We start from the raw sequence: 21,528 nt of genomic DNA on the forward strand, positions 1-21,528 counted from the left end.
GGCAGTTTGAAAACCGCGAGCATGGCACTCAAAACAGCTTAGCGTCCTTAGATTTTATCCTGAGCCAGAACTAGCGCAGGCGGTGAAGACGAGCTCCCCGCCAAAAAGTCATAAAACGGGCAGAAAAAAAGTCCCACGCATGGGCCAGCGTTCGTCGGATGGCACTTTTTAGTGAACGCAGCTAAACAAACACTTTTTTTGCCAACCGTCACAATGGGGTCAAAACTTACGGATAAGAAGCGGAAGTCGCGGGATGTAGAGTCCGACTCCGAATCCGAGGACGAGCTCGCCAATGGCCTCTTCGAGGGCATCCTTTCCCAGAGCGATGATGAGGAAGACTTCCTGCCTTCCGATAACGACGACGACGATGGTGATGAGAGCGAGGGTGACGGGTCGGATGCCGACGAAGATGAGGAGGACGACGGTTTTTTGAGCGATGACATTCCCTCCGACGCCGACGGTGAGGCGGAAATGGAGAAGCTTGTCAGACGGCAAGAGGAGCTCGAGATCACCGAGCCGGGCGTTGACCCCAAACGGAAGGATGGCGATGAAAAGGAGAATAATTATAGGATTGAGAGGGACGCGAATGGCGGGGAGCGATATGTCTACGAGTACGCTTCCCAATTGAGCCGTGTTAGTCGCTCGTTGTGAATGCTGACCATAGTCGAACAGCGAAATCGACCCTGACTACGACTCTGACGACTCCGACGCGAAAGGCCCCGTCAACACAATAGGAAACATTCCCTTAAGCTTCTACGACAGCTACCCACACATCGGCTACGACATCAATGGCAAAAAGATTATGCGCCCGGCCACGGGCGATGCGCTGCAGAGTCTTCTTGACAGCATCGAGGTGCCAAAGGGATGGACCGGCCTGACGGATGTGAATACCGGCAACCCTCTCAACCTAACGTATGCTATTCCTACGTTCTATTTTATACCAGCCTCCGTTATTCTGACCGGGATGCAGCCAAGATGAACTGGAGCTAGTCCGACGTGTCCAGATGGGTCTTCTACCGAATGAACTCGAGGACCCATATCCCGATACCGTGGAGTACTTTACGTCCATCGAGGAGAAGATGCGTAAGCGTGGACCCCATACCAGTATTTGAATTGGAATGTGGCTTCTGACTTAAAGCAGCCCTAAGCAGCGCCCCCGAGCCCAAGAGGCGGTTCCTCCCTTCCAAAAACGAAGCCAAGCAAGTGATGAAGTTGGTCCGCGCCATTCGCGAAGGCCGGATTCTACCATACAAAACACCCGAAGAGCGCGAGCGGGAGGAGGAAGAACAAGAAGAGACACATTTTGACCTCTGGCAGAACGAGGAACCACAAGCCCCTAACCCCATGCACATTCCCGCGCCCAAACTGGCACCTCCTGGGTACGACTTGAGCTACAACCCGCCAGAAGAATACCTACCGTATGTTGACTCCAAGTCTGCCCTTCTAATCCGATCGACGTACTTACACTAGTCACAGGTCCAAGGAGGAGCGTGAAGAATGGGAGAACGCCGACCCAGAGGACAGGGAGAAGGAATATCTCCCACAAAAATACAATGCGCTGCGGAAGGTGCCTGGTTGGGGCACTTTGGTCAAAGAGCGTTTTGAGCGGTGCATGGTGCGTTACATCAAGATTTGTATGCTGCTGCTTTTGCTCCAGCAAGGCTAACCTACAGCAGGATCTGTATCTGGCACCACGTATTCGGAAGAACAGGCTCAACATCGACCCCAACTCGCTTCTCCCCAAGCTACCTTCTCCTGCGGAGCTCAAACCATTCCCAACAGTTGTGCAAACCATCTTCCGTGGGCATGAAGGACGGGTAAGGAGTGTGTCAGTGGATCCGGTAAGTGCACATTGACCCCTAGCTCGAAGAGGAAATGAGGCTGACGGCATGCAGACCGGCGTGGTTCTTGCGACAGGGGGCGACGACGGAACCGTAAGAGTGTGGGAACTGCTCACGGGCCGCCAAGTCTGGTCTGTCAAGCTGAATAGTGAAGAGCCCGTGAACACAGTCCGGTGGAGGCCCACGAAAGATGCCTTCATCCTAGCCGCGGCCACCGGCGAGGATATCTTCCTGATGGTCCCGACTTGTGCCAGCGTAACCCCGGCCCTCGATCAAGCCAGCAGGGACACGTTGGCCGCCGGGTTCGGTTACGCCACGCATGGCCAGCAACAGCAGACCGTCCCAGCCGGAAAGGAGCCGCCAGCGAAATGGGCTCGACCAGGCACCAAGCTTGAAGACGAAGGCGTCCTGGTCAGGATTACCGTGCGGTCCACGGTCAAGGTCATCAACTGGCACCGGCGAGGCGACCATTTCGCCACGGTGTCACCCACGGGGCAACGCAGCTCGGTGGCAATCCACACGCTTTCGAAGCACCTGACGCAAATACCCTTCCGCAAGCTGTCGGGCCTCGCGCAAACAGCTGCATTTCACCCGCTTCGGCCGCTCTTTTTCGTGGCGACCCAGCGGACCATCCGCTGTTACGACCTGCAGAAGCTGGAACTGGTCAAGGTTGTGCAGCCTGGCGCGAAATGGTATGTTGCCCATAATCCTTTCTTCATGTTGTGATAGAACAAAAGTGAAAGAACTTTAGGTTGTTATGGGGCATATTCACTAACCTCTCCGCGACAGGATCTCCTCCTTCGACATCCACCCTGGCGGCGACAACCTCATCGTCGGCAGCTATGACAAGCGACTCCTCTGGCACGACCTAGACCTCTCCAACCGGCCGTACAAAACGATGCGGTTCCACGGCGAAGCGATTCGCCAAGTCCGGTATCACAAGGGCGGGCTGCCGCTGTTTGCCGACGCCAGCGACGACGGCTCGCTGCAGATTTTCCACGGGAAAGTGCCCAATGACCAGCTTGAGAACCCCACCATCGTACCGGTCAAGATGCTCAAGGGCCACAAGGTGGTCAGCAAGTTGGGCGTGCTGGATATCGACTGGCACCCGCGCGAGCCGTGGTGTGTTAGTGCAGGGGCGGATGGGACGGCGAGGTTGTGGATGTAATTGGGTCGGGGGAGGGTGTACATGTACCGTGTGATCATGAGGAAGGCTAAGAACCTCAAGAGGGTGAGATAGTAGGTGCTTCGGAGTACCGGTGAAAATCCAGACCGGTGTACTCGGGTGCGAGTACACTGTGTATATATGTAGTCGTTGCCCCTGAGCCTCGATGCTGGGACGACAGATGTCTGAAACATTCTCGGTCTTTAACATGCAGTTTTCCGTATCCGACAATTAGATATCTACGTACCAGGGGTACTTACACAAAAGGTATCTCCAGCCGATGTACCATCCTGTTTTTTTCCGGTTTATCTGCCGACCTTTTCTACCTCAGCCAATACCATTCCCTATCCTCTACTTAAAAAAGGGGGGGGGGTTAGGCTCCAATAGTCCTGCATTAATCATATTTCGGATTGGGTGACGATACCTGGCCCCTGACCTATACAAGTGGCCAGCACCTTGTTAGGTCCCCATGCGTCAGACTTAGAAAATCAAGGAATGGCTCTCCCTTGCCCTGAATGACACATCCAAGCGTTTCATTTTCGTCTTGTATTTAACCTCTGCGTTTCGTTTTCCCGCCTCGTTTAGGGGGACTGGTCAAGACTGTCTCTTCCATTTTTGCATGTTTGCTTTTTTTATCTAAATTGGCACGGGTGCTTGCTTGAGATCGGCGACCCCCTTAGCTAACTATTCATATACACTTGGTCTTCTTCCTCCTTTACAACCAATTCTCGGTTCCTTGGTTCATCGAACGACCACTTCTGTCATCCCAGGCTTACGTTGAATTACACGATGGAATCCACCCCGTCAGCGAACTTTGTCAGCAGCTTCAGATCCACCGCCTTCGCCATGGCCTTGTACCCCGCCGGGTTCAGATGGAGGTAGTCACCGCTATTATACTCCTCGGCCAGCTGCGTCGCATTCTTCGGGTCGCGCACGACCTTATCGAAGTCCACCACCGCATCGAACCGCCCGCTGTGCCGAATCCAGTCATTCACCCGCTGCCGCTGCTTCTCACGAACCGGATCACCATACACCTGCCCCGGCCCGCTCATCGGTGTGATGGTCGCGCCAAACACCGCAATGCCCGCGCCGTGCAGCCGCGAGACGATCTGGTCCAGCGCCGTCAATACCCGGTCGCCGACCAGCTTCTGGCTCGCCTCGTCCGTGGCCGCCGTGCCGATGTCGTTGACGCCCTCATACACGATCGCGTAGCGCACCCCGTTGTGCGCCAGAACGTCGCGTTCGACACGGCCCAGCGCGTTGGGGCCCAGCCCGTCGGCCAGGATTCGGTTGCCACCCGCGGCCATGTTGCCGACGGAGATGGTGCGGTAGTGCGGGTCGGCCTGCAGGCGGGCGACGAGCTGGTCGGGCCAGCGGTCGTTGCCGTTGGTGGTGGACCCGCGGCCGTCGGTGATGGAGTCGCCGACGACGGCGATGGAGGTGTGTGAGGATGGCTGCCAGGCCTGGATGGCGCTGATGAAGAACCACTTGTCGATAGACTGCGTGGTGGAGGTCGATACGTTGGAGGCCTCGACGTGGTTGCCCTGCGTCAGCCAGCTGGTCGTGCGGCTGCCCGGGTGGCCGGTGATGGTGAAGCCGGCCTGGCCAGTGGCGAGGTACAGCGTGAGGGTCAGGCTGGTTTGGGCGTGAACGGGGAAGTCGATCGGGTCGGAAAGAAGGAGGGCGCCGTTGGGGATTTCGAAGGAGCGCGCGCCAGAGAAAGTCAGGTACTGCAGTGTGTCTGGGTCGATGGCCGGAGAGCCAGCGGTGCCTTTGGAAGGCCGTGCGATGGTCGCCGCGGTGATGGGCAGGTCAGTTAGGCCGAGGGCGTTGCTGATCTGCAACCGGATTGTCGAAGCATCTTGCGTGATGAACACCGTCTGGCGGATTGTGGTGTTTTGAAACACGCCGTCCGTGCCGTTCTATGCAGAGAGAGAAAGAGTTAGTAAGTTGAGTCAATTCGAGTTCAAACACTCCTCAGTGGGTTTGTTTCGACCTCATCATATATCCTTCCCAGGCCCACGGTACAGGAAAGGGAGGTCAAACATCGAGGGGATACTAACATAGGGGGCATTGGGCAAATTGTAAGGCTCCACGGCCTGGGGCATGCTCGCCCAGACATCGACCCAATGCTTGTGAGATTTCGCAGCCACGACGGAGGCTGCACCGAGCACGAGGCCGAGGGCCCCGCGGAGGGTCAAAGTCGGAGACATGGTAATGTCACACACCTAGTCTTGGCTGAATAGTCTGGGTTAAACCACGAACAACTGCCACCAAGAACTATAACCTGACGTCGTCGCCTTCTTCGACCATCTATCCTCCCGCCTGCTCGGGTCCGGGTCATCCTGTCACTTTATTAAACATCGGCCAAGACTGCAAGGAACCCGGTTCGCTGCCATGCGAAGTAACGCATGCGGTCCGCGTCGATCGGAGTGAGGAAACCCGGGACGAGGGTTCGCTCGTGGTATCAATCAGGCTAAAATGGGGGCCGGGCCTGCAAGGTGAGGAAGCCCCGGCTACTCGGAGAAATTCATCGTCACCCTTTCTTCCACCAGCCAGAGGCCGGTTCGGACACGCGGCTGCCACGGCGCGGAGTGAGCACCGGGGATTGTTCCATGGGCGAGGGATGGTGAAAGGGAACCAGGGCCTCGTCTAGGGTTCTAGGGAGTTCCAATGCAACCCTGTCTTCGTTTGTTAGTTTCCGTTGCTCCTTCCCCGCAGCCCCCCACTCGAACGCCTCCACAACAACCTTGAACTTCCTTAGCGAGGGAGGGCACGATTAGAGAAATTGGAGAAAAATTCATGACCGAACGCAAGCGAAGAAGGAACCTGACGTTGCGGGATTCTGATGAGTGCACAGCTTTCTAAGATTACGCGAACGAAAACTACATGGGCAGTTTACAAAATGAGAACCATATCGAACTAGGAAGCAAGATAACTAATGGCATCATACGAGGACGTCATGACCAAGGGCCTCTCAGTAAGCACTTGAGAAAAGGGAAACCGTACCTTATACCCCCATCCAGCCTACCCTTTGGGCCAGCCAGAGACCCGGAAGAAGGGATCCGCCGAAAACTCCAAATAGAGGAACCGCACCTAGGAAATCCTAGCCCTAAACCGAAAAGCCAGCAATGAAATAGAAGAAACGAAGGGGTTGTTACAATGTGGGATGGCTAGGGTACCGAGCAAAGGGGATAAGAAAAATGACGGAAAGAAACAATACGAGGTGAGAAAACTCGCACGAGAATATTGACACGCACCTATTAGGGAAACCCGACAATGAGGCCGGCGACCACTAGGCCACCCGCTATTACCAGCTACCCATCATCGACGACCTACGCCTCGATGGACCGCGACGACAACAACGATCTTCCCACCACACCCTCTCACCCACACCACGTCCCAGTTCCCATCACATCTTCCGCGGCCACTCTCGCCGTCCCGGCCTCTCCACCACCCTCATACTCATCACCATACACCGAACCATTGTGACCCTCCACGACCAAGAACTCTGACCCACACAGCGACAGCAACGACGAACCGGGCCGCGGCAACGAAGGTGGGGCCGCACGGGACCCCGATGCCGACCCCATCGACGACACGGAGAGGTGGGCTCGGTGGCCGCGATGATGACGACGAGCCTGGGCGGCGGCGCGAGAATCTGAAGTGAAACCGACGGTGCCGGTGGCTGCGGCCCAGTGTTCGAGATTCGGGGTGTGAAATTGTTCGAGCTCGCGCTGGTGGAGGGACATGTTGTGCTGGGTAAGGGTTGGGTGAGCGGGGGGCATGACGGGGGAGCCGACCAGTGGCGTCAGGCTGATGCTGAGATCGAGGCCGGCGTTGGGCTCGGCGTTGGGGCCGATGACGGTCTCGTCGGTGATGTTGGAGGGGGGCTTGTGGTCGACGCGATAGACCTCGGCGTTGTGGCCGTCGTGGTAGGGGTTGTTATAAGGATTGTCCATTGGATAGCCATCGGGGTTGACGTGATAGTCGAACCCCAAGCTGAAACCCCTCGACGCGGGAACCGCAGAGGATAAAGCACCGGCGCCGGTCATGTTATTTCGGCCCCACGTTGTGCACTGGGCAGCCTGGTTGGAGGGTGTGTTGGTCTGGCTGAACTGGTGCGGTCTCGCGTCGATGAACGTGCCGGTTTGGAACTGGCCGTCGTCATCGTCAACAACCCAGCTGTCGCTGTTTTGGGGATGGGCAGGCATTTTTTTGGATTGTTGTTGAAACAGCACGATTTGAGTTGGGTTGGGGCAATAGTGTCGAGGGAAGTGATCGTGGTCGATTTCAAAAGTCAGCGTGGCTATTGATGAAGGCTTTGGCCAGTGGCGGAGACGAGGAACTCAGTGCAAAGGCTTGACCGGTGCCAAAAACCAGATGATGTTGGAAGAGGGGTACGAAAGTGCGCAGACGAGATGGAGAATGAAGGAGAAGAGGAAGAGGCACAACTGGGGGAAAGGGTAGTGAAGTAAAAGAAGGAGGAGGGGGGTTATATCCTCTGTCCCGTTCACCAAGTTCTCAATGACGGGGAAGGGAACACAGCCCAACGTTTGATAATGCCAGCTGATGACGGGCTTAGCGAAGGTTAGCGAAGGGCGCCGTCTTGGCGAAGCCAACGAGTCCGAGCGGATAACAAAGGGGATCGACGGCCGCGCAATGAAAGTGCAAATGCTTGTCGTGCAGGCGACTTCAACAACCGGAGGCGAGTGAGTCTAGACAACTGCTCCCAGCCGAACGGAGAAGATAAGTGGCAGAAACTATAAACAACTCCTCCGCGCCCTCATCACACCCCTTGATTCAGGCGTCCAAACAAACCACTAATACGTGCTCACAGTTATTGGCCGCGGCCTAGCTCGGCCCGTTTTGCACGCATCTCGAAGAGAAAATTTCCGTCCGAACCCAAGCCGCTATTACCATCGGGCTCTTGTTCGTTGTGATGTTCGCCTCACTTTTGTTTTTTTAGTCGCCTTTTTTTTGTGCCAATCCCGTGGCAGTGCAGCAAGTTGCCGGCCCCATGGCGGCGACGTTGACGTGCACCGCGTTCCAGCGCATTTTTGAGGGGGACAGCAAGTTCTCCTGGGCCTGAAACGCCTCGCTGCACTCCACACACACACACACACACACGGGGACACCCGCAGCTTCTGGAAGCTCGCTTGTCTTGGCTCAGCTGAGTCGGCACATGACCCAACACTCCAATGGCCAGAACTAGATCATGGTCACCCATCTCGCACCTTGACGGATGGGTGAGGCAGTGTAATGAAGGGCCGCCGCGACGACCGTGACACCGCGGTTTGGTGGTCAAGGCCGCACTAGCCGTCAACGGCCGACATGCATACTTGCTTTTCCCGAGTGCTCACGCATCTTTGCTCACGCATCTTACTCCGGCTGGGGTACCCGAAACGAGGTCATTGGCTCGAGATCGTGGTGTCCATGATGGCTTCCTCAATCCAACCAAGCCAACCTAGGGGCTGTGTTTAAGAAAGAAAACAAGGCAAAAAAGCTGACGAGATTCGAGTGGCCCCCATCAATCGTGGAAAATGAATAGAAACTGCACAAAAGCGATCCGATACCGGTCGATAAACTCCGCCTCGGCCATATCTGAGGAGGATGGGGGGAACAAGATTGGGTAGCTTGTTGCCCGAAAGCTATTGGCCGCGAAACAAAACAATGCGGACACATCGCCTCTCAGCGGCCAAAAGTTCGATGGCGCCGACAAGTGCCTTAACCCCTGAATGTCGACTTCTCTGCCTCGGTCAGCCTCAACACCAAAGGAAGGAAAGGGGATTCGTCGTCTGGAACTCATGTTGCTTTGAGCAGTTCCCACTGGCGCTCGCAGAAAATCAAGGACCTGTATGCCCTGCGTTAGGGGGGGTGAGCGCAAACCAGTTCGCATTTCGTCCGCTCGAGCATTCGACTGATCTGGGACACAAGGCTCCAGCTCCAGGTAATTTAGCTCAAGGACGTGATGGTAGGATTAAAGGTGTCACAAAGAATACCAACTTTATGGATTATCGATGGAGCTAGACACGTTGGTCCACGGCGACGTTTATGCGTTGATCGCCTCTGACTCGGGAAAATGGCTGCTCCCAGACATTTACGTTTTCCAGATGCGGGATTTTCTGCAGCAGCTCCTCTCGAGCTAGCAAATCATGGAGGCGGCTCGAGCTGTCTTCGGCGGCGACCGCCAGGTGCCGGTACAACAGAAGAGGGGGATGACTCTCGAGGTTTTGCGTGTCCAGAAAGCTCCCTCGACTCTGGGACTAACAAAGGGGGGCAAGAGAGTCATCCAAGGCGTCAGGAGAGGACACGACGTTGGCGAGGGGAAGTGAGGGTTGCTTCCCGAATCGCACACCGAGGCGGCGTGCCCCGGTCCGTGTACCGGCAGCCCCCTCAGATCCCGATACTCGATGTAACATTGTTTTGCTCCCGCTTCGACCGTGCCGGAATTCCCGAACCCGGGCCCAGGCATCGAACGCCCATAACAACCAATCAACTCCCTAACCTATCATATATTGTCGGGTAGCCGCTGAGCTGCCCTGCGTCGGTGTGGCAACAGTGTTCGGAAACGCACCGGTGCGGCACGACTGCAGGAACAACCCGAGATGTCTTGGCCCCCACCCCGAGATTTCACCGCCGTCGGGCAGCAACGTCCGAGGGTGACGAGATGGTGCGAGATAGGTACGAATAGCGAGTGATCCACACATGGCCGGACAGAGCTTACACTGATTCATGGTGTGGGGGTAACCAAGAATGGCGGGATACACCTCCGCTGGGGTCACAAACCAGACAGCCAGGCTTAACGTTATGGGCAAGGGTTTTGGCCACAGTGAGCCAGCCAGGGCTCCTACTATAAACAGGGCTAAATAATCAGCAACGGCAGGAATTTATTGTTCTACTCACACTCTGCCCACCCCCCTTGTCTGTCTGGTTTGTAACCCCGGCGGAGGTGAAGTGCATCTTGCTTCACCGCCTGCTGAATCGCAAATATAACCTGATGATCGAGTCGCCACATGCAGCCCTCGGGGGGAAAAGGGGGTGGTGGAGAGGGGGTTGCTATAATCCTTGTTCCGTGGACATTGAATGCAGACATGTAATTCCCATGCGCTGCTCGACTGGTCGAAAACGTTTCCTCCCCCATTCCTCCCCTACTCCTCCCTCTACTTTTCCCCAGTCGCGCCCTGCTGTCAATGGGCGTGAGCTCCCATTCGTGGTCTTGGTGTCACCAATTCATCGCCGTCTATGCGTTGAAAATCTTTGTCTTCTTCCTACCTAGTCTAGCACGAGTTACGAACATGCCGGGTACTTCAGCCTTCGCCAACAGAACAACCAACCAACTAGAACCCCCCGAACACACCGAAAAAGCGGTAGCCTCACAATTTCTCGACGATACTTGAGCCGAATCTACAAGCATAGCGCAGCGCAGGTAGACAACCGAAACACGACCCGACGTGATTAATTCCGACGTTATCCGACCCGGCCCCAGCCCCAGCCTACGCCTACAACGACGTTTGCGTGCTCGGGGGACATCTTGCCGTTATGCTGTTCGTCCGCCGCGACATATTCCCCATACGGTTCCTTCCCCTCCCGCCGGCACCACTCCCACTTCCGCCAGCACCATTCCCACTTCCGCTAGCTCTGGAGGACGAAGAAGCGCCATACATCGACGACGATCCAGCCTGATCCGCGAGGCGGTGCTGGTTCACCCCACTCGCCCGGCGCCGCAGATCCCCGGCCTTGAAGCGCTTAACATCTTCGTACGCACGGTCCAGCTCCATCTCAATAGCACAGCGCACGCGTATCGCGGCCATGGATGGCCACACGCTGCGTTCGCCCCGCAGAATCCAGTACTGCAGCGAGTCCCGGGTGGGGGTCTCGAGCAGCCGGACAAAGTCGCGTAGCGAAATCTTAGGAACTAACGTGACGCTCGGACCGGGCAAGTGCTCGTCGACAAGAAATCGGCGGATTGAGGCTGGGAGCAGACGAAGTCGGTCGAGTTGACGGAGGCGGTGGCGTGTCTCGAGGCCGATCATGCGTGTGAAGAAAGATCGCATCGTCGACAATGTGCTGTACTTAGCAGAGGGCCCGTGCATGTCTGACTGTACGAAGGGGATCAAATAGGGTCGGGCTTGAGACACGACGTAGTGGTTGACGTTGAACAGCCCAGACAGCCGTTGGAGGGGCGCGTTCCGGTCCGTGTACGACGCCGACGTCCAGTGCCGGAAGTCTACCTTAGCCGCGGGAGCCCAAGGCTCAATGTTGCCACGGGCATCCTTGCAAAGGATCTTGGTCTGACGAGACCCGTAGAATGCCTCTGAACTCGCGTTCGAAGCGACGGCGGCCGTCCAGACAAGCTGTCATACCTCGGTTAGTTTTTGCTCATCTGTGGAAAAGGCGCTAAACGCTGTGTGTGTGTGAAGTGTGAAACATACCACATTAGGCGCTGTCACGTAGTTGAGCAGAGTCGGAACGCCCTGCTGGCCTGCCGTCACGACCGTGATATTGAGGATGCGCCGGCTCCTGTTGTAAGCCTCCTCAAAGGTGAGATCCCCAATGTTCGCTCGAACGCATTCTTCCAGGACCTTAACATCTAGAAAATAACCTTCTCTCCGGAACCGCTGGATTCTCCTAACCAACGTCTCCCACCCGATCCACGTCGACCGCATCACACGCTCGTTGTGACCCTGGGGGTCTTTTCCATGGGAAGAGAATGCCGAGAGGTCAATTTCGTCCTCCGTGAGGATCCGAAGGAGTTCATGATCGGGGTGGACTCCAACCAGAGCCGCCATCATAGCCCCCGTTCCCGTACCAACAAGAATTTTCGGTAGCATCCCTCGCAGAAGCAGGCCCTTCACAACGCCAAGATGGCACATTCCAAAGATAGCGCCGCCCTGCAGAACGAGAGCGCTCCGTCCAAACCCTTGCCTGGTATCATGCATGAAATCGAGCTTCCTTTGAATTGAAAAGGTAGCCGTTGCCATCCCGCCCCTGCATTGGATGACAGGCGCACTAGGCCGTCTCGCCCCAAAATCATCATCCGGACCATCATCACCATCGGTCTCCCCGTCCTCCCACCCCGGCGACATGACCTCCACGGTCGGTTGCTGGCCGCTCGTGTCCGGTGGCGGTAACACGGAGAGCTCCCGGAGGGCATCGACGTACTGCTCTATGTAATCATCGATGAGCCGTTTGGTGCCGGCGAAGCTGGTATTGAACAGCTTCGAACTAGTGATATTGCCGAGATTGCGGACGAGCCCCGTGCGAAGCGTGTTGAGAAGACCATTAATATCCCCCTCGTTACGGGCCGTTTCGATGATCCGGCGTCGCTCTTCGATCAGACGGTAGTCGTAGGCGCTGCTGATCGCGTTCTGGCGCCACATATCGATCCCCAGAATGCGATCCAATTCCCGGGCCGCACCATCCCACTCCTCGTACGAGGACGCATTTTGGAGCCGTTCCAGCAACAGGTCTCGCTCGGTCGGGCGAAATACATACGAAACCGCTTTCTGCGCGATGTTAGACATAACGTCAACTTGGCAACTCGATGGGAGGGATGAATTGGCTCGAGCTCCTAAAGGAAGGGAACCTACATCTCTCCAGAAAGCGCCAACATCCCACAAGGCCACCACCAGGTCGATGGCAAACGATAACATGGTGAGTCGCAACACGCGCCAGTCCTCGGCGGTCTAAGCCCAATACTTCTCGGGTGCGTCTTCGCTGTGAGGCTGCATTGGTGGCAAGTGTCGAAGAGCAGCGATAAAAATGGACAAAGGAGAAGGTAAAAAAAGAAATGGCCACATGGGCTATGCGAGTAAAAAGTATATCCCTACTTCCCCGAAAATGAGGCAATGATGATCTAATATTTAGAGACAACCTTGGGCAATCCCGAAACAGAATAACGTTAAGGCTGGCGTGAGTGTTGGAGGTGTTAAAAGTTGAACAAGAGCAATGAAATCACGGCCAATCTCCTGGAAGCCGTCGGAGTACGGAATATAGCTCCGGAAAAGGTCATTCGGTCGTAGTTTCCAAGTCGTGTCTTACAGTCTTTACCCAAGGACTTGATATGTTTGCGGGAGGCGAGTTGTCAGGGTGGGGCGGGTTCCGGCCGTGCAGCAAAAAAGCATGTGAAAGTGCTATCAAAAAGTAAAACTTCCCTGATCCCCGGCGCTCTCGATCGAGCGAGTGGAGACATGCTTGGATGAAGCTTCGACGTCTCGACGTCCATCTCCCGTCCTATCCGTACTTTTAACCTTATTCTAGTGGCAGGGTCTCCATATCTGAACGATGGGACGCCTTTCAAAATTAGATTCATCCGAGGACTACGCACATAAAAGTTACGGAAACATCTTTCTATTGACACGCTCCTCTAAATCTATGATGTCTCGAAAGCCATTAAGCCGTTTTCCGCAGGCGGCCAAAATTATAGGCGTCAGTCAAAGAACGGGAACGCTGCTGGCTAGGTGTCCACCGAGGAGGCGGACAAGCAATCGACAAAACCTGTCACTGATCAGGTCGCATGACCACAACCGTCCCGGCGGGTATCCCGATAGTACATAACGCGAGACGACAGAGTGAAAAGAAAATTCCCCGTGCTCCTTGTAAATGCGATGCCATGGTAGACGCAAAAGGGGCAAATAAAGCAAAGAAGTAGTCCACCGTTCTGGTGGTTGCGTGCCGCAAGCCTTTCAAGGAATCTGCTCCCGTGGTATCTTCCCGCTCTTAGAGAAGTGGCCGCTCAGGTTAAGGTGATACAATAATTGAACGTGCCCCCCCCCACCAACAGCGGTAATTTACTCGCCGTTCGGGGGCGTCCCGACGCCTTGCTGCAGTAACTCTTTCCTCACCACCGATTCCATCTCGCCAGCTGTCATTTCCACGGTACTCCATCCCGTGACCTTGTTGGCGAGTTCTAATTTCTTCTCGCACGCCCTGTACACGAGTTCTTCAACCGTGCCTTCACTGATCAAACGGATGATCTCAACGGGGCGCTTCTGCCCAAGGCGATGAGCCCGGTTTTCGGCTTGAATGTCGTCTTGCGGGTTGTCCGACTGGTCAAAGATGATGACCTTGTTGGCCGCCGTCAAGTTGATGCCCGTACCACCAGAGCCGGTCGTCAGGAGGAATACAGGGATGGAGTCATCGTTGTTGAATTCGTTGATCAGTTCCTGCCGTGCGCTGACATCGGTATTCCCCTGGAGTGACAGATACCCAATACCTTCCGATGCGAGACACTCGCCCAGAATCTCAATCACCTTGGCAAACCTGGTGAAAACAAGCGCGCGGTGTCCGTTGGCCTGATAGCCCCGGATAAGACCTAGAAGCGACTCGACCTTGGCACAATTCGTCCATGAATCATCGGGGAGGTCGAAGTCTCTGATGCACTTGTAGTCTCGGCACCAGAGGTGGAGTTCAAAGTCAGAGAGCGCCTTCAACTCATTTACTAGGTGTTCAAGCTTCGGCTGCCGTAATTCCGTTTGTGGAACCTTCTTCATCAACACCCCGGCCATCTTTTCGACATCACGATCCTTGAAAAACCGACGGAAAAGTTGCGGGTGGATCGCGGACTTGCGTAATTGAATCCAAACATTGTTCGAGTCGTTGTCGCGGCCCTCTTTAACACGGGTGTCGGGCTGTGACTGAGAGTCGGATTTCCTAAACCGGCTCTCGTAGCCTCGGTAAATCGCCTCTTGGACGGGGTCCATCTTGCACGTAACAACCCTAGTTGTCTTAGGCGGCAAGTCCTGAAGAACTTGTTCTTTCCTTCTCTGGAGAATGAATGGCTCGAGAATCGTGCGAGCACGCGCAACCCGCTCGCTATGCAGCAGCGCACCTTTGGAAACAGCCGTCAGAGAAACCTTTTGGTTGAAAAGTGCTTCTAAGCTTTCAAAGTGGTCCTGGAAGAGATTCGGCTCGACGAACTGAAGGAGAGCAATCATTTCCATCAGGTTGTTTTGGACAGGTGTCCCCGACAAGACCAGGCGCCAAGTCGCGGTGATTCTAAGAAGATCTTTGTAGAGCTTGGTCTTGGGGTTCTTCATCTTGTGGCCCTCGTCGAACACGGCCACCTTTGGGCGGAGATGTCGCAAGTTGGAAATGTCGTCATTTCTCGAGAGCTGTGAATATGAGGTAAGAACCACATGATGGTTCGACGGATCTTCTCGAATGTCGTAAGCAATCTCGTCTCGAGTTGCCTGGTTCCCCTGGTAAAGTGTTACATTAAGCTCTGGCGCAAACCGCTCGAATTCACCCGCCCAGTTGGCCAGGGTTGAAGGCGGAACAACAATGACATTGGGCCAGGGGCGGTCGTTCTCATCGCACCCCTTGTTCTCCCAATCCTCGATGATGGCGCACATGAGGGAGATGACTTGGCACGTCTTGCCCAAGCCCATGTCGTCGGCCAGGATACAACCGTACCGACTCGTGTACAGCAGGTAGAGCCAATTGAGACCGTAAATTTGGAACGGCTTCATTGTGCACCCCTCCATCAATCTCGGCTGTCGAAGGGGCAACTCGACCAGCTTCGCGGAGCCCTCAACGCTCACGGGAGTCATGGGCTTCCCGTCGTCGGCCTTGGAGTCGTGACGCGGCTGGCCAGCTTGCTCCATGTCCCACCTTGAAGTCGTTCCTTTGAGCGAGTCGGCCTGCGATTCACAGACTGCGATGATGTGGTCGATGTCGTCTAACGAGCGGGCATACGACCGGACCGCCGACACAATTTCGTCGCCAATCGAGATCTTGGCCGACTTTTTGCCCCGCTTCTTCTGAGAGAGGGTCACTTTTTGGGCGGCCTCTAGGCTCGCAAAAGGCTGGCGTGAGACCATCAACTTTGCACTCTCCTCCTTGACATTGGCGATCGCGATAAGCTGTATAACGTCGCAAGTATTCAGATAGTTCAAAACCCGTTCATCAAAAGGATCTTCTTCCTCCTCTACCGGGGACGAGTTGTGTCGTCGAGATCTCTTTGGCTCGTTGTACTCATCCTCGGCGTCGTCGTCGTCGCTAACGAGGTCGATCAGCTGCGCACGGGGGCGGGGGCTCGGGCTAGGCTTCAGCACAGGGCTCGAGGGGCTGGCCGCTCGTGGTCGACGGCCTTGGACGAGTCGTCGGCGGGTGGGCTTCGGAGGCGAAACTTTACGTAGAGACTCAAAGCTCTCTTCAGACGAAGTCGGAGACAGAGAAACCCAATCCTTCTGCAAGGTATACGGCTTCTCCGGGCTTGTTATAGAACTCGTAGATGCAGACCCCGAGCCCTATCCTCTGTTAGTATTACAATGGCTAAAAGGAAAAGGGAGATTATCAAGCAGATACTTACGAGCTTCCTGTTGCGCAATTGACTAACAGCGGCGGTGCCCGAGGGTTTTGGCTCCTTAGGCTGAAACGAAGACGGTCGGATATCGCCCCTCGAGGGTTCATCATCAGAAGAGTCACCACCAGCATAAATCGGCGCGTCCAATTCGTCGTCAGAGATCATGATGAAATCCCGTTTCTGTGCAGTCTTCGTAATGGACAGGGCCTGTCGGGCGGGCGCCCTGAAGGCAGTCCCGGCAGGAGCCATTATGTTTGCTAGTCGGCCGCCCCGTTCCTGTAGGGCTTGTGTGCGAAAAGGTGACGATGCAGGAACTTCGACAATCGATTTTGGGGAAGGGGATCCTATTGTTGGAGATCTTTGGGTGGGTCGTTCGACGAGTTGGGTCGGCTGGGTAAAGTAAGGCGATTGCTCGATTGTGCTCAGCTCGTCCTCGTCGTCAAGACGCAGCCGCCGGTTGATGGTGGGTGGGGAAGAAGGGAACGCCATAGCCGAAGCTGTGGTGACAAAACAAAAGGTTGGGTATCGAGGCTTGGTCGAGGTCTCCTCGATTGCCAGCCCCCGAGTCCTCACTCCAGAGAATCCACGGCCGAGCCAAAATCTTAGACAACAATCAGATGACAAACAAAGGAACACTAACAAAAGCCTACCCGGTAATTTGGGTCAAGAGAACAAAGTGTTGTGGTAGTTGACAGTGCAATTGCCCCTTTCGGCTCGAGATTGGAAAAGACAAAGACTGGAAGAGTTGAAGAAGCCGAGAACCTTGCCTTGAAAACACGCCAAACACTCATCCAGTTTCTTGGGCGCCCCACAACGCGTTAATGGATAATTTTTGCGGGGCGACGCGACGAATGGTTTCGCACGTTGACACGTGCCCCGGTCAACGCCAAGAACAAGGGGCGTCCCAATCCTCACCATCTTTGTCTGTGCCAGAGCAACCGTCTCAACATTCGGAGGAGTGAACCAACGGGCGAAATTTGTCCATATTTACAACCCCCCCCCCTTTTCTTCTCCTTTAAATCACAAAGACTCCCCTTTTCCCCTTCAGCCTCGTCTAGTAATTCATCCAATCATGGCCACTCGCCGAATCATCTCTGAAGAGAAAACTCTCCTCGAAAAAGACGACTCAATCGGCTCAAGCCCAGCCGCTGGTGAGAAGTCTGACACCAGTCCAGCTGTCCCAGCGTAAGTTGTGACTGGGAGCCTGCCGACCGGCTAACGTTGTCAACTAATTAACTGTGATAAACCCTTAGATCTGTCATTATAAAACTTCTCGCCTTCACTCTCGGCATGATAATTATTCCCATCAGCTCCTATTTCCTCACGGTCAACTCTGTCTTCAACGGTAGGTTCCTCCATCGCCACACTTTAACCTGCGTGGGAGGAGTAGGCTGACCCCCTTATCAGGCAACTCAACATACGCGGGGGCTCTGGCGGCCATCATGGCCAACGCGGTGTTGATCGGGTACATCTTTGTCGCCATGGCAGAGGACCAGTCAGACCAGGAAGGAGTAGCAGGGGCAGGTGGCCGGTCAAAAGAAGGGAAAAAAGACCGGTGAAACCATCAAATACGAAAATCATTGAGTTTTCACTCCGAGGTTTTGACTGTTCACTTGCTTGATTGTGTTTTGCTTAATTTCAGAGCCGGATTACGGGGTAACCTCGAGCGAACATACACGGCTGTTAGGGTCATGGGTTCAGGAGATATTTAGGCGTTCAAGGCATGGGTATGTATTTACTGTGTCAGAGTCGGAGTAACATCTGCGTTGTATGAAGACTGCTTAGATCACACGGCTAGTTCAGCAGAGCAAGCATCTCACAAACAAAAACGAACTGCCTGACGAAAGGTGAGGGACTCTTATTCCTTTCCTTGCGATTGTGACGCCTCCCATCATTTGTGAACGGTTAAAATACAAGTTACTCTCATGTCCCCTATAAACCACACAATCCCACCGTTCCACGTTTCATTTTCTTGTCGTTGGTCGCTTCCGTCCCGTCTTGGGTGATCTCAACATAGGAACTGAACCAAAATACCATACCAATATACCATCCATGAGTGGTCACAAGCTCCGGGACGCCTTCCCACGCAAACAATTAACAGTAGGAATGACTTGCCAAACCCACGTTCCTCTGGTCTCATTATCCCGGTTTCTCTCGTTGACCGCATAAAGAGAAGACATCATAACAACAAAAAGCCACGCAAACCCATTCGTGTACGTTCAAAAAGACAGCAAATATGCCCCCAGTCGCTACCCTCCATCCCGCCCCAGCAATTCCACGCAAAAAAAAGGGAAAAAAAAACTCGCTAAAGAGTGTCCAACGTGTCCGCCCATCCTCCGACCCAAGAACATCGGCTTTCCCTTCTCCTCCTTGCGCAAAAGCGCTGAGAAGAGCCAATGCACACACGAGCCCGGCCAAACCCCGTTCTTCATCTTCAACGGTATATCACCCGGTCCGAGTAACCTCGTTTGTCCCTCCCCACCCCCCGTTTTTGTTTCGGTGGCCGAGAAAAAAGGGTATCGAAAGGAGCGCAACACACAAAGGAAAAGGTCGAAAACAAATGGGATTAGTGATAACCTATTTTGGCTGATCGTCGAATGGGCTAGGCATTCTTGCTGAATCGTCGTGCGAACCAGCTTTTCCGTTTCTCGGGTTGTTGGGCAGGCCGTGCTTGATGTCCCGGATTGGCAGTCACCGGCTTCCTAATTATCCCGCCGCCTACATCCTTTCTAGGAACCGGAGGCGGGGCGTTGACATAGTGGCCTCCCCCGCTGGTTTGATGGGCGCCACCGTAACCTCCACCATTCGAGGCAGATTGAGGGGTACTCAAAGTGAAGCTCGGAGGCTGGTAGGAGGGGCTCTGGCCAAAACCTATACCGTAATCGTTCGCTGGTTCCGGCTGGCGCCTAGGCACCGAAGAATGTAAGCGTTCGATCGAGCTGTTGTCGCTGCTAGTGGGATCGGTTTGATAGCCCGCGGGTTCTGCTGGCGAACCACTCCCCGAAGCGGTTGTAACTGTTTCGTATGACCGGTGATTATTCGGGATTGAGTAGTCGTTTTGTTGTTGTTGCTGCTTGTAGGCAGCACCGTACTGCGGCCCCGACGACATTCCCGTCCACCCACGCCGGCCATTTTGGGCCGGCGGCCCGTAGCCGCCATAACCCTGTGACTGCTCGTAGTAGCTATCACGATGCCCTCCCATCCTCAAATCCGGTAGACTGCCGTCCGCACGATTAGCGTACATCATAGAAGGTGGCCGGCTTCCGTAGTAGCTGTCGCGCGAAAATCCAGCGCCATTGGGATCTGTTCGTCCTCGTGTAAGCACCCTACCCGGTCGAGAACCATTGGATAATTCCGTACTAGGACCGAAGTAACTGGCTCGTCTACTAGGCCCCCATGTTGACCCATCCCCGTCTGTTTCCGTTTAGAATTAGCACTCATACCCCAATCCAACTTTCCAGAAACATTGATTTGTTTCCCATCGACGAAATTCATACCTGGACGAATTATGGACCTCCGGTTGTTGTATCCGCCATCAATGGCTGCTTCGAAGCTGCGGATTGTGTCAAGCGGACGTTCCCATCGACTGCGAGTGGGATTCGAACGGTCGGGATCGGCTGTGTGGAACATCGCGTCAGCATTGCGCCAGAATCACGGACATGTCTCAGACCCATTTCCTTACCGATTGGGTTCCCAAACGCATCCTTGTGTTGAATACTCCTCAACGATGCAAGCGACGACTTCACGTATGCAGCAACTTCGGCTACGGGATAGTCAGCAACGGTACATAGTTACAGCACGCAGCTCCCGGGACGAGTCGGCTTACAGGGCTCAGCCTCTTGCATGGCAAGGGTGGGATCTGCTTTACTGTGCAGTCGTTTGGCTTCCTTCTCTGCGGACGTCTCGTGCAAGTCGATCTTCTGACTGCCGGATCCGTGGGACTTGTCTGATCTGAAACTAAAAGCTCGGGACTTCCTCGTCGTAGGAGTAGGTCGTTGCTGGGCGGAATGCAGCTGGGGGGCTACTTGTGGCGAAGATTGCGGGAAGTTTTGGAACTGATGTTGAGGAGAGGGGAGACGATGTGGATTCGCGGCCGTCATTTTGTCGGTTTGGATGGGTCAACAACTTTTTAACAATTCCTCCTGCGGCCAGGCACGCCAGGGTGAGGACAGCGGGATCCCCGATGGAGCTAAAACTGGGCTGCCCCCGGTCGTGGAGAACGTGATAACGGCCGTTGGTCAACAAAGGACCGCTGAGCGGGCGGCTGGGGGAAAGTGGATGATCTGGGGTGTTCCCCAGGATGTCGAGAGATTGCCCTGGCGGTTCCGGTGCTTTTCCCGGGAGTTTAGGACCACAGGACCCACAAAGATATGTGTTGCAGGTTCTTGGTGGGAAGAGATGCCTTTTGAGGTGTTGGGCGTGGCCTGGACGGACGGAATGGCAGAACTGGAGACGTGGGGGACGAAGACCGCAGGGGTGGGTGGTGAGCGGGGGGTTGGTGGCTCGAATTTGTCCCGACGCAATCAATCGCGATGGGCAGATGGCAGAAAGGAGCGGTCTCCTGGAGGTGGGAGTCTCTTTGCGCTTGCGCCTTTCGTGTTTTGGCAGCTTCTCCAATCACAGGGGATTGAGACGCACTCAAGCCTTCCCGGTGTGTCTGATCGGCCCAGTGTCTCGTCAGGTCTGCAGGGGTGAGGAACCAAAAGAGCGCTCCGCTCCACTGCAACCTTGAACCTTCGATCGCCCTGGTTCAACTGACGTCAACTCCCGCTGGTCTCGCCAGAGATTGGAAGATACCTCTACAGGCGTCGAAAGAACACCCAAGGCTCCCGTTCTGTCTTTCGTAAAGAAATCGCGAGTGGCTGTCCGCAAGAGACGCGGGGTGTCCGTTGCGTGCTCGTGCACCTACACAGCTTCGAGCGATTGCTTTTGGAAAATCGTATCCCTCAGTCCCAATCGAGCGGCAAAGGAGGTGTTTGCTGAATACGAGCCTTGGGGAGGTACCCAAGGCTGGGAGGGAGGGTCCTTTCCGGAAAGAACGGCGTCACAGACGTGCTGTGCACAAGTTCGCGCTAAGAAAAACTCGATGCAGCTGCCGCCGACGTTGCGGCAGGAGCCACCGCGTCCCCGTAAGGTAGCGCCTGGTGCGTGGAGCAACTCTTTTGGGTGTGACCCAATAAACTGAGACAACGAGGCCTAGAGCAGGCGGGCAA

The 21,528-nt window shown here is 55.1% G+C and overlaps 7 protein-coding genes across 7 annotated transcripts; 2 read left to right on the forward strand and 5 right to left on the reverse strand.

Annotated features, from left to right (window-relative positions):
• Positions 1 to 213: 213 nt before the first annotated feature.
• Positions 214 to 3,009, forward strand: C8A04DRAFT_33827 (NUC169 domain-containing protein; the record flags this gene model as incomplete). Its single annotated transcript, XM_062782621.1, has 8 exons — positions 214 to 611; positions 673 to 912; positions 971 to 1,083; positions 1,142 to 1,418; positions 1,477 to 1,615; positions 1,677 to 1,841; positions 1,896 to 2,533; positions 2,631 to 3,009. 8 exons carry the CDS (start codon positions 214 to 216, stop codon positions 3,007 to 3,009), a joined length of 2,349 nt encoding a protein of 782 aa, XP_062641060.1.
• Positions 3,010 to 3,788: 779 nt separating this feature from the next.
• On the reverse strand, positions 3,789 to 5,219 carry C8A04DRAFT_8790 (SGNH hydrolase-type esterase domain-containing protein; the record flags this gene model as incomplete). Its single annotated transcript, XM_062785242.1, has 2 exons — positions 3,789 to 4,928; positions 5,070 to 5,219. 2 exons carry the CDS (start codon positions 5,217 to 5,219, stop codon positions 3,789 to 3,791), a joined length of 1,290 nt encoding a protein of 429 aa, XP_062641061.1.
• A 1,173-nt stretch (positions 5,220 to 6,392) lies between these two features.
• C8A04DRAFT_24238 (uncharacterized protein) lies at positions 6,393 to 7,220 on the reverse strand (the record flags this gene model as incomplete). Its single annotated transcript, XM_062779043.1, has 1 exon — positions 6,393 to 7,220. The coding sequence occupies one exon, from the start codon at positions 7,218 to 7,220 to the stop codon at positions 6,393 to 6,395; it is 828 nt and encodes a 275-aa protein (XP_062641062.1).
• Positions 7,221 to 10,508: 3,288 nt separating this feature from the next.
• C8A04DRAFT_33829 (acyl transferase/acyl hydrolase/lysophospholipase) lies at positions 10,509 to 12,662 on the reverse strand (the record flags this gene model as incomplete). The annotated part of the gene is made up of 3 exons (XM_062782622.1): positions 10,509 to 11,363; positions 11,442 to 12,515; positions 12,600 to 12,662. The coding sequence occupies 3 exons, from the start codon at positions 12,660 to 12,662 to the stop codon at positions 10,509 to 10,511; spliced, it is 1,992 nt and encodes a 663-aa protein (XP_062641063.1).
• Positions 12,663 to 13,799: 1,137 nt separating this feature from the next.
• On the reverse strand, positions 13,800 to 16,804 carry C8A04DRAFT_8783 (SNF2 family N-terminal domain-containing protein; the record flags this gene model as incomplete). Its single annotated transcript, XM_062785241.1, has 2 exons — positions 13,800 to 16,259; positions 16,322 to 16,804. 2 exons carry the CDS (start codon positions 16,802 to 16,804, stop codon positions 13,800 to 13,802), a joined length of 2,943 nt encoding a protein of 980 aa, XP_062641064.1.
• Positions 16,805 to 17,387: 583 nt separating this feature from the next.
• Positions 17,388 to 17,874, forward strand: C8A04DRAFT_24241 (uncharacterized protein; the record flags this gene model as incomplete). Its single annotated transcript, XM_062779044.1, has 3 exons — positions 17,388 to 17,500; positions 17,569 to 17,660; positions 17,723 to 17,874. The coding sequence occupies 3 exons, from the start codon at positions 17,388 to 17,390 to the stop codon at positions 17,872 to 17,874; spliced, it is 357 nt and encodes a 118-aa protein (XP_062641065.1).
• A 1,043-nt stretch (positions 17,875 to 18,917) lies between these two features.
• C8A04DRAFT_24242 (uncharacterized protein) lies at positions 18,918 to 20,415 on the reverse strand (the record flags this gene model as incomplete). Its single annotated transcript, XM_062779045.1, has 5 exons — positions 18,918 to 19,618; positions 19,676 to 19,729; positions 19,813 to 19,932; positions 19,998 to 20,078; positions 20,142 to 20,415. The coding sequence occupies 5 exons, from the start codon at positions 20,413 to 20,415 to the stop codon at positions 18,918 to 18,920; spliced, it is 1,230 nt and encodes a 409-aa protein (XP_062641066.1).
• Positions 20,416 to 21,528: the final 1,113 nt, after the last annotated feature.

Source organism: Dichotomopilus funicola, assembly GCF_033296635.1.
Source record: "Dichotomopilus funicola strain CBS 141.50 unplaced genomic scaffold C8A04scaffold_2, whole genome shotgun sequence".
NCBI classification, from domain to species: Eukaryota; Fungi; Ascomycota; class Sordariomycetes; order Sordariales; family Chaetomiaceae; genus Dichotomopilus; species Dichotomopilus funicola.